This window comes from Mastomys coucha, unplaced genomic scaffold (genome assembly GCF_008632895.1).
Source record: "Mastomys coucha isolate ucsf_1 unplaced genomic scaffold, UCSF_Mcou_1 pScaffold23, whole genome shotgun sequence".
Taxonomy (NCBI): Eukaryota; Metazoa; Chordata; class Mammalia; order Rodentia; family Muridae; genus Mastomys; species Mastomys coucha.
The window spans coordinates 12,539,047-12,551,335 of NW_022196906.1; the positions used below are offsets into that span (position 1 = coordinate 12,539,047).

Below are 12,289 nucleotides of genomic sequence, written 5' to 3' on the forward strand. Positions count from 1 at the left end.
ATTCTCCACAACAAGCCCCCAGACCAATTGGAACCAGGTAACTTTCCAGTTGAGATTCCTCTTCCCAGGTGATCCCAGGCTCTGCCAAACTGACAATGAAAAGAAACAAAAAACAAAAACAAACCTAGAATGGGACAATGGTTAAAAGGCCACAAAGAAATTGCCACTTGGGTTTCTGTAACTCAGAATTTGAATTAGTTACTCTTTCATTGCAATAAATTCCAACTTAATTGAAGAACTCAGATCTTTAGATTCTGCTGCCTTGAAATCTCACAATATTCTAATTGATGGTCAGGAGGATGTGCTGATTTTTCGGTTAATGATCTTCTTTAGGGCTCCCTTCAGGTCTCTGTTCCTCAGGCTATAGATAAAGGGGTTCAGCATGGGGGTGACTGCTGTGTACATTACTGCAGAAGCCTTCTCCTTCACAGCTGTGCGGACAGAGGAGGGACACAGATAGACTCCAATGGTGGTACCATAGAAAAGAGCTACTACAGAGAGGTGGGAGCTACAGGTAGAAAAGGCTTTCTTTCTGCCCCCTGCAGAGGGGACCTTCATGATGGCCACGATGATTCGAGCATAGGAGGCCAGGATGCAGACAAAAGGTGTGGCTATCACCATTCCTGCCACAATGAGCACAAAGATCTTGTTTACTGTTGTGTCTGTGCAGGAAAGTCGGAGAAGTGGGGTGAGGTCACAGAAGTAGTGAGGGAGCTCATTTTTGCCACAGAATACCAGACGGGCCATTAGGAGTATGTGAGTGAGGGAGATGAAACAGGAATACACCCACGGGACACCAACCAGCAGCCCACAGAGCCGTGGACTCATGATAGTAGAATAATGTAATGGGTGACAAATGGCCACAAACCGGTCATAAGCCATCACAGCTATTAAGACGCTGTCCATGATGCCAAAAAAATGGAAAAAATACATCTGGGTCAGACAACAAGGATAAGAGATAGATTTGTTCCTGGTTTGAATATTCACAAGCATCTTGGGGACAGTGTTGGTCGCCAGACAGAAATCAACCAAGGAGAGATTGGCCAGGAAGAAATACATAGGAGTATGGAGGTGAGAGTCAAAGCTGATGGCAAGGATGATCAACAAGTTCCCCACAACTGTGATCAGATACATGCAGAGGAACAAAGAAAAGAGGACAGGCTCATGTTCTGGCTTTTCTGAAAGTCCCAAGAGGATGAATTCAGATGCACTGGTTTGGTTTTGTGGTTCCATGTGTTTAACTCTTTTGAAAGAATTTAAAATAGAAGATAAAGAACAGTATAAAGATAGGTTTGGAGGGTAAAACAAATTAACTACATAGTTCTTGTCTGAGCTAATTACAGTACCTTGAACTTTTGCTTAATGTTTATATTATCTTACTCTTCAAATATTAAATTCAGAATCTTCTGAATATTTCTGTTTCACACAAATATTGAGAAAATGAATAATTCATGGATTTATTTTCTCTTTTTGCTTAATTTTTTGATTTTTTGAACTTAAAATACAATTACATTATTTTACACTTTTATTTCCTTTCTTAAAGCCCACTCATTTATTCTCCTTCCCATCCTCACTCTCTCTTAAATTCATGGCATCTGACTTCTTTTTTTCCTGATTGTTACACATATTTTTAAAATATATTCCTAAATATATAAGTAAAATCTGCTCAGACCATATAACGTTACTTGTATGTATATTATCTTATGGGTGGGAACATCCTGGAAGAGAGATTGGAAAGGTTTCTTTTTTCTTAGTGTGTGTGTGTGTGTGTGTGTGTGTGTGTGTGTGTGTGTGGTTGGTGTGTAAGTATATGCATGAATGTGGTAAGTACATGATTGTGGCAGTCAATGGAAGACACTGAATGTTTTCCTCTATTGTTCCATTCTCCATCCTTTTGTTTGTTTGTTTGTTTGTTGAGACAGAGTTTCTTACTGACCCTGGATGCTCTGATTTCATTTAAGTTGGCCTGTCACTTTGATCCTGAGATCCTCCTTGTCTTTACCCTTAAACTGGTGTTACAAGCATGTGCAGTCATACCCAACTTTGATGTTAGAACTGGGAATTTGAATTCCTGTTCTCTTGCTTTAAACATCAAGTGTTCTTCCCACTGAACCATATATTTCCAGACTCTTGTCAAAGGTTTTGAAGGAAGAACTACTAAGAGATGAACTAATGAAATCCAGAAAGAAGTGATATCAAAGAATTAATGATCAGCCAAGAAGTTTCTTTGGAGGTACACATATTATAAACAAACACTGAGTTGCAAATACTTAGCAAATACAAGTAGAAAGCAGATTATGAAGGTGAACTAAATTATAACACAGCCACAAAATAGAAGAAAAAATTGCTCAAAACTATTAGCTCTCAGAAAAAAGCAAATAAAAACTATAGCAATTTATTATCTTACCCTAGTTATATAGTTAAAGGATAAAATATATTTGAATAAAAATGTTAATACAAAATTCACATTTAAAAAATAAATGTATATTGATAATTTAAAAAAAAAATGGGCTGGTGAGTTTCTCTTTTGTGTAAAGGTGCTAGCTACCATGCTTGATAACATGAATTTGATCCTTGCAACCCACATGGTGAAAGGACAGAACTGACTCCTTCAAGTTGTCCTCTAACTTCCACACATGTGTAGTTATATGCATGTTCTTTCTAAATAAATAAGTGTGCAACAAGTAAAATTACTTATAAAAGAATTAAAAATGAGGAATATGAAAAGATTGGCTAGTATTAAACAGACAAGAAAATTTTTAAACAGACAAGAAAATATCAAGACAAACAGAAAGACAAAGAAAAATGGTATACATAATTTCAGCACTTTGGAGGTAAGCGTTAAGGGTTGAGGGATCAAGAATTTAATAACCACTTTGCATATATATATATTCATTCCCTTGTTGAAAATATCCAGATACATCCCCTTGATAAACACCTAGAGAAAGGAAAGTGAGAACACAGAGGTATCATCTTTATGGCTATGTTTATTGTAGTATTAACCACAATAGCTGAGGTATAAGTCAGCCCAGGTGTTTGTTAGTAGGTGAATGTAAAGGAAAATATAGAGAAATGTTTGGCCATAAAAAGAGTCATATATTTAATCTGCAGCAAAATCGATGGTACTGGAAGATATTCTAAGTACATTAAACTAGATAGATACAGAAAAACTAGTATTCTGTATTTGCTCTCATATGTCAAAACTAAAATTAAGATAACATGAAAAGATCAAGAGTAGTTATTTAGTGACTTTAACAGTAATTACTTAGTAGTTACTTTGGTAGTTACTTAACACATTAAATCTCACAAGTATGTCTTAATTAAAAATAAAACACATCCTGATGAGATGGCTGAATGGAGAAGGTGTTTAATCCCAAGCCTGCTATCCTGAGATCTCCAGAAGCAAGATAATAAAAGGACTTCTTGAAGTCAGTTTTGTCCTTTACTACATAAATCTCCTACCAATACAGTTATAGATGGAATAAGAACATGCTCCTTATTGCTTTCTTCCCTAATCTCTTTTCTGGCATATAGCAGAGGGTGCTGGGTTAATACATTTGTGTAGAAAAAATAGCATGAATAAGAAATGAAACATGCATAAGGAATAAGGAGAGATAAGATGGGGCTGCAAGATGTTTCAGAATTTCACAAAGTAACAAACTCAGATTAGGTTTAGGAGATAAAGAGGCACATGCTCTAAGAGTCAAGTTTTAGGTTTCATTTTGATTGTTAGAGGCTCAGCTGAGTGGAATTTTGCAGTAAATGGATCCCATATGAGGCTACTACTTACAATTAATACAATGGGTCAGTTCTAATTCTCACAAACCCTTATAATGAATGTTCCAGTTAGATTTGTTTTTAATAGCTAGCTCTGTTCTTGGGAATATCATATTCCCATATACTTGATTATTTTCCAAGTCTTTGGACTTCCTTCCCTTCCCCTCGATATCCTCTTCTCTTTCCTTTTCTGTCTTCTCTTTTGTCCTTCTTCTCATTCCTCTGTCCTTTTATGTCTCCTTTTCTTTCTTTTACTCTCATCTCCCTTTCCTTCCTAGGCCTTCCTCTCCCTTTCCTTTCCTCTCCACATTTTACCTCTTTGTATTTTGTTCTGGTGCTGGTGATTGAATTCTTTCTTTTCACGTTAGGCAATTGCTCTACCACCAGTGCCATAGCTAACTCTCCTCTTTTCCTTGTTATTAATAATGATATTTGAGAGAACCCAGTAGAAGCTATATAATATTCTATTCTAGAATATTGTATGCTTTGTCTTAATTTGCATACCATTTCAGGGTTTACAGGCAAATGCTATAATAATTAAAATAGGAGCTGGTTTTATCTTTATCCATAGATTCCTTTTCAAAGTTTATTCTAAAATTACAGCCTCTATTTCCACTTGATTCATAAATGTCTTCATCTGAAATTTTTTTCAGAACTGGAAAAGTATTGAAAACAAACATCAAACAAATTTCAAAGTTTTCTGAGGGACATGTATGAAAATATTGAACCTACAAATGAAGAACTCTGCTTGGTCAAATGATTGGGGTTTATACTTATCAGTTGCTACAGCTCCGAGACCTTTCTTTAAAATGTTCAGAATATTCAAAATGGAAGACTTACTGTGGTTTTCATCAGATTTCAACTTGGGAATAATCACTTGTCTTAGTCAGTGTTTCTATTCCTGCACAAAACATCGTGACAAAGAAGCTAGATGGTGAGGAAAGGATTTATTCAGTTTACATTTCCACATTGCTGTTTATCACCAAAGGAAGTCAGTACTGGAACTCAAACAGGTTAGGAAGCAGGAGTTGATGCAGAGGCCATAGGGGGATGAGACTTACTGGCTTGCTTCCCCTGGCTTGCTCAGCTTGCTTTCTTATAGAACTCAAGACTACCAGCCCAAGGATGGCATCACCCAGAATGGGTCCTTCCACCATTGATCACTAACTGAGAAAATGCCTTACAGCTGGATCTCATGGAGGCATTTCTTCAAGTGAGGTTCCTTTCTGTGATAACCCCAGCTTGTGCCCAGTTGACACACAAAACCAGCCAGTACAATTGATCCCTTGTCAATTTGACACACAAACACATCATTATTAAGCCACAACCCTTACTTTCTTATTCATCCCCAAGATCTAAATAACTTTAAAAGTCCCATGGTCCTTATATATTAAAGTCTAAATCCCTTTAAAGTATCCAATCTCTTAAAATTCAAAATCATTTTTGCAATTCAAAGTCTCTTAACTGTGAGCTCCACTATAATATTTTTTTACTTCAAGAGGGAAAAAATTAGGGCACAGTCACAATCAAAAGCAAAATCAAACTTTAATTGTCCAATGTCTGGGATCCACTCACAATCTTCTCTTCCAAGGGCTTGGGTCACTTCTACAGTTCTGCCCTTTGTAGCATACAGGTTGTCTTCTAGGCTCCAGCTGCCTGTACTCTACTGCTGCTGCTGTTCTTCATGGTCATCTCATGGTACTGACATCTCCAAAACTTGTATTCTACTGCAATTAGGCTTCACCAATAGCCTCTCATAGGTTCTCTTCATGGTGCCAAGCCTCAACGCCTTTGCATGACCCCTTCATTCCTGGGCCATCAATTGCAATTGAGGCTGCACATTCACTATTGGCCTTCCATGGTCTCTCAAAGAGCTAAGCCTCAGACGCTCTTTGTGATCCCCTTCAAACCTTCAAAACTAATACCACCTGGTGATTCTTATACATTACTAAGTCCAGCTGCAGCACAAGGTACAACCTTGGCTAGCTCTGGAACACAGCCTCTTTGTGCTCTCAGAAAACACTTCCTAGAAGATTTCACCTCAAAGATGCTGGTCTATTTTTAATTACCACTAATTTCTTAGCTCCAGCTAATCAGCATCAATATTCCCAGTAATGCAAAGGTTTCACTTGAGTACTTGTTATCTTGCTAAGCACAGCTGAGTTTTTAGCCCCAGCTAACCGAAACCACAGAATTTTCACAATCAAAACAGCAATGGCCCTGATAAGAGTCTTTAATCTTCCCTCTAAAATTTCACAAGCCAGACCTCCATCCTTTGCACTGTTTTAAACATTATCTTCCAAGCTTCTATAGAACATCTCACAGAGCTCTTAAAACCCAATGGCTCTTCTAACCCAAAGTTCCGAAGTCCTTCCCAGTCCTCCCCAAAACATGGTCAGGTTGTCACAAAAATACCACACTATGCTGGTACCAATTTGCTTTAGTAAAGGTTTCTATTTCCTGCACAAATCATCATGACCAAGAAGCAAGATGGGGAGGAAAGAGTTTATTCATCTTACATTTCCACATTGCTGTTTATCACCAAAGGAAGTCAGTACTGGAACTCAAGCAGGTTAGGAAGCAAGAGTTGATGCAGAGGCCATAGGGGGATGAGACTTATTGACTTGCTTCCTCTGGCTTGCTCAGCTTGCTTTCTTATAGAACCCAAGGCTACCAGCCCAGGGATGGTGCCACCCAGAATGGGTTCTTCCACCATTGATCACTAACTGAGAAAATGCCTTACAGCTGGATCTCAAGGAGGCATTTCCTCAAGTGAGGTTCCTTTTTGTGAGAACTCTAGCTTGTGCCCAGTTGACACACAAAACCAGCTAGTACACCACTATACTGGCAGCAGCTGCAGCATAAGCAGCAGCCACAACTATCTTCATAATAAAGAACAGAGACAGGGGAGGAAAGCTGAGGATGAATAATCACTCCCACCCCATCTGCAAGAGACATCTCAGGATGTCTCAAAATTTAATTCTTTAAGCTTTGTTTTGTAGGTTCCTATAAATTATGGAAACTGCTAAGGAGATAGCTCAGCTGATAAAATACTTGCTGCACAAAATGAGGGTCTGAATTTGGACACCCAGTACTCAAATAAAAGTTTCCATGGGCTGAGCATATGTGATCTTGATGTTGGGACTGCAGAGAGAGAAAAGAGGCTTCCTTGAACTCACTGGGCAGCCAGCCTAGCTGAGTCAGTGATTTCTAGATTCAGTGAGAGACGCTGTTTCAAAAAAAAAAAAAAATAAGGCTTCCTGCTCCATTCTTCCTATTTGCCCCTTCATATCACTTTTTTCTCCCCTTCTTGAAAGTCCCTTTCCTAGCTCCTAATGACTATGCTTATTCCAAACAAGACACATATTATCTGAAAACTCAAATATTAGTATACACAAGTGAGAGGAGAAATCAACGTGATGTTTGTCTTTCTGGGTCCATCTTTCTGGGTCCTCACTGAAAGTGATTGTTTCTAGCTCTATCAATTTACAAGAGAATTTCATTTTTCTTCATTCTGTCATAGACAGGAGAGTTGGGTATTTAATTCCATTACTAGATAAGGAGATACTGGAATTGTATACCTTTTGGGAGAGGAGTAATCATTGTTCTTTAAGGGAGTGGCCCATATAAATTTGAACAAGCTTTAATGGATGGCCATACATTACCTGGGTAACAGAATTTCACTTTGGGTTGAAAATCAAAGAGGACACCGTGTGACATAGGAAAGGGAGGTAGGAGTGGATCTGGAAGGAGTTGGGGGCAGATGATAAATATGATCAAAACACACTACGTGAAATTATTTAAGAACTAATAAAATAAGACAAAGGTTGAGGAAAGCACTTGATATTGATAGTCACGGCACATCAGTGGGTGGGGAGAGAAAATTACAATTATTTTTCTTCTTAGTCGGGTCAAATTCTGGATAATCCATTTGATGTTTTTGTTGTTTTCTAAGTTTATTATCCTATGGGGTAACTAAGGACTTAAGTTTCTGGTTATACAACTATTTTAAATAAAGGATCCTATTAGTTTTGAATTTATAATTTTTAAAGTAGTACATAGGCATCTATTTTCTTCTCCCTGTCCTAATCTGAAAATGTTTGAATGTACTTCACCACATCCTCATTTCTATTCCTTTATTCACACCAGGAATACTTACTGGTGATTGACATGTATCAAACTTCAGGCTTCCTGATTCGAATGATAACTTAAAAATGCACAGACCCTATACTTAAGACACTTGGAATTAAAACTTTGAATTTTTGTGGACAATATCTTGTCTTGGAAATAAAATGTCATAGGAACAGTAAAGGCACAGTTAGAGAAGACAGGTCACTTTTGGTAAAGAGAATAAAATCTCTGGCTTAGGTGAAGACATAACATCTATTTCATAGGTCAGTGACCAGGACAAAGAGCAACACTTTAGAAAGGCAGGACCAACCTTGAGAAGGTGGCTTCAAGGGAGGGTAGGTATCGGATGAGATAGTTTGCTTTTTCTTCACAGAATTCTTGCTCTTTTGCACTCTTTCTATGTGCCTGGAGAAGGTTCTGTTGGATCTATCAGGCTTTTTGAGGTCTGACTCAGAAAAGTGTGACTTTGTTCTTTTCTTCTCTGCCTCTTTCAGGTGTTGGCCAGAACTGAAGTATGGTTTGCCTGGTTAATTGATTTTTTTCCCACTCTTCTGTGAAGCTTGCCTACTGACTCTGTGTCCATAGAATACCTGGCTTCCATGCTAGCTTAATGAAAATTGAATGGATTGTTTTGCTTTCTTTTTTTGCTAATATCCTCCTCCCTCACACTAAAGTAGAGCCCTCAACATGAAAATAAATATTTAGAAAAAACATTTTAGATATTTGGTTAATTTATGCTTTCAGCTAATTTGTTTCCCTATGAACTTATTATAGTTGTTTTGGGAAATAAGCCAACTTCCACTCATTCCATTCATCCCTAGCACTTACAGCTTTTAAGTACTTCTATATGCTATAACATCTAATAAAATTCCAACATGATAGCTATTATAACTAACTTATCGCATGTATGTTAAATAACTTACAGGAGTTGTGGCCAGATTTTTTCTTCTTGCACATGCGCGTGTCTGTGTGTGTGTGTGTGTGTGTTTGTAGGCCAGAAGTTGACAATGAGAATGTGTGACTCAATAGTTCCTCCAAATTATTTTCAGCGACAGATTATTCAACTGAACTTAAAGTTTACTATTTAAGCTAGACTAGATACCCAACAAGACCCCGATATTCACCTCATTCAGCCTCCAGTTCTGAGGTTACAAGCATGAACAACCATGTTTGGATTTTACATGTGTGCCAGGAATCTCAATCAAGGCCTTTATACTTGCAAAGTAAGCCCTTTATCCATTTAGCCATCTACCTAGACCCTGTTGTCCACCTTTTAAAGGTCAGATGATTAAGACTTAAAGAGGAGGTAGGATGTAGAAAACCTCTTAGAGAATTTTAAGAGTGTAAGCTTGGTTACCAAGCTTGGTTTTCCTTAGTCAAAGGCTCATAACATTTTTTACTGAGTTATAACATAATACTTCCTTATGGTTTCTTTTGCTGTAATCATTTAATCCCTTGCCCCTATGCTTTAAGTTTTCCTTCTGCAGAATTCCCATTCCAAAGTTCTTTTCTTTTATTTTTTGAGCGTGGTGGTGGGGATTGAAGATAGAGGATCTCACTTTTTTTGTAGACCAAGCTGTCTTTATAATAATGTTCTTGCCTCGCCTTGCTAAGGCATTAGTTGCCACAACAGGATCAAAGATTTTTTTATTATTCTATATTCTGATATTACATTAAACATTAATGACCTGTGCAGGAAAAGAAGTCTTAAATACTGTTGATTGGAATGTAAATTATTGCAAAAATTGTGATATCCATATGGAGGCATAAGATGGAAAATGAAATTTCAACATATTATAGATTATACCACTTCTGGGCATATATCACAAATCAATAATAGCAATACTTGTCTGCCCATCTCTATTATGATTCTATTCTCAATGGCAATGCTGTTGAGTTAGCTTAGATATTCAGTAGTGAATGAATGGGTAAAGAACAAAATCTATATATGAAAAGGAGTCATACTCATAAGAAGGAATTGCAAAACTATTACTAAAGGAAAAGGATGGAATTGGAGATTGTAACATTAACTTAAATAATTAGGGTCCTGGAAGATGTCTTGTTTTCTCGATAGTGTTTTTCAAAAGAAATAAAAGTATAATGGACACTATTAGAGATATGGATAAGAGGAAGAGGAGAAGCAAAGGATAATAAAGACTAACACAGTGTGTGAATATAATCAAAGTATTATAAGTATGCACAGAAATATCTTTGAACACAGTTTATGCCACAGTAAGACATTGGAACACACACCACACTATAGTGATATTCAACTAAAAGAGATGGAATTTCTTTCATACAAAGAAAAATTAGGGAATATAATTTGATAAAAGTAGTAACTGATGTAATTAACTGATTTTCTGCACCTTCTTTCTAAGTCACCCAAGCATTTGCCTATCCTCTCTTCAGGTCTTACTCTTTTAGAGCTCAGGGAAAACACTCAGGAATGGGAGGATTCAAGTATTCCCTTAGTCTTCTCATGGAATCTATCTACTGTGAAGGAAGCAATGTTCTTATCCCATCTAGATCATTGGACTTTATGTAAGGACTCTCAAATTCTAGGAGATTACAAATATTTCTTTCTTTGTTTTATGTGTGTGGGTACATGTATGACATGGTGTGTGTGAAGATGTCAGAGGATAACTTGGAAGAATTGGTTCTCTCCTTCTACTCTACAGGTTTGGGGGATAGAATTTAGGTTATGAGGCTTGGTAGCAAGGACCCTTCCCATTGAGTATTCTGACTATTCTCAACTTGAAGGATTTTAGAAGAGATACCCAAAATCTCCAGGGGTTTTCAAAGAATCAACAGGAGAATAATGCAAATTCTGTTGACAGAATAATCCTGAGAATCCTGAGAATTCCTTGGTAAGAAGGAAGATCCATGAGGAGAACTGACTAGAATCTGTACCTGTGCCACTCAGACTTGGGTACTATGCTCAGTGGCAGAAACAATAAGAGTGATACATCTCAGCAAGGTGGAAGTAAAGAACCAACACTCACTGTTTTGCAAATACAGGCACACTCATTCAATGGCATGGGTGCACATGTGAGCACACACATGCAAAAAATACAACTTTCTGAATAAATGAATGATTAAATATCAATCATTTCTATACATCATAGTTCTATAAAAATGGTTTAAACTTGGTAAACATGAGTCAGCATTTATGACACCATAAATACTATTTCTCATCAATATTGTGAGCAGATGACTTGTCCTCCTTTTTTTCCTCTCTTTTTCTCTGTCTCAGACATCCCTGTCACTTACTTGGATGTTTTTCTCCTTGGGGACACCATCATTCAGGCATTCTTTATACAGACTGAGTTTTTTCCTTTCTGAAGGTAAATGAAGACAATTTTGCTTCTTGGAAAATCTTCTTTGGGCCAGAAGGATGCCATAGAGTACACATGTATGTATCCTTCTGGCCCAAGGAACAAATGAAGCCAAGTTTCATGATAAATTATAATAGCTAAGGGAATATTTACAGTTTCATTAAGAAGTTAATTCCCAAGATTTCTTGTTAGACAAATTGTCCAATTTCATTTTGGTTCCCTGAATAGTTCAATTTCCTATGGGGCTGGAACATAGTTTTAAGAAGCCCACATGGACAATTTTAAGTCTTCAGGAAGTAAAAGATTAAAAATTGGTAGCTTCTGCACTTTTTCTACACTCTTTCATCTGTGAACACACTTATTTCTTCCCAAACAAATTTTTAAAAATTTTACTGACAGGTCAGTCCTGATCTTCTTGCAATTATCCTACTTCGTTGCACTTCTTATCTTATACTCTAGGATACAGCCTAGTGAACCTAGGTGTAGCCTCCTGGACCTCACCATCCACTTCTTATCTACAATCCACTAACATAATACCATGTCATACATGTAGTGTCTGGGCTAGTCTAACTACCAACATCTATGCTTCAGCCAACCTCTAGATTTTTGCCACTACTTTCTTTACCAGCAGTCACTCACTAGTACATTCTGCACTGCTTAGAACCACCCCAAGCAGCAAGACTTCTCAAACTTCTCTCCAGAATCTATCCAGGTGATTCTGTCACATATTCTGTGTTCTGACTAATCTGGCCTCTATTACTTGCATCACAAAGGATTGCTAGTTTTCAGCCAGGATCTTTCCTACCTATTTTCAATCTCTGACCCCTCTCACATCACATCCAACTTTGCTACCTAACAAAGTTTGCTCCCAAACCTCAGGCTTGAAACAGAAAACACAGTTCAGTTTTCTTTGTTTTTCTGATTTCATTCTAACAGCCAGGTTCAAATTACCCCCACATTCTTCTTCTACCACAACCTTCTATGTCAACATCAGACTTAGAAATAAAAAAGTTCATATGTCAAGATCTCATGCAAAAATATTAAGA

At 37.3% G+C, this 12,289-nt stretch overlaps 1 protein-coding gene across 1 annotated transcript; it reads right to left on the reverse strand.

The window, feature by feature from the left end:
• Positions 1–261: 261 nt before the first annotated feature.
• Positions 262–1,303, reverse strand: LOC116072799 (olfactory receptor 24). Its single transcript, XM_031344366.1, has one exon. It carries the CDS (start codon positions 1,231–1,233, stop codon positions 292–294), a length of 942 nt encoding a protein of 313 aa, XP_031200226.1. The 5' UTR covers positions 1,234–1,303; the 3' UTR covers positions 262–291.
• Positions 1,304–12,289: the final 10,986 nt, after the last annotated feature.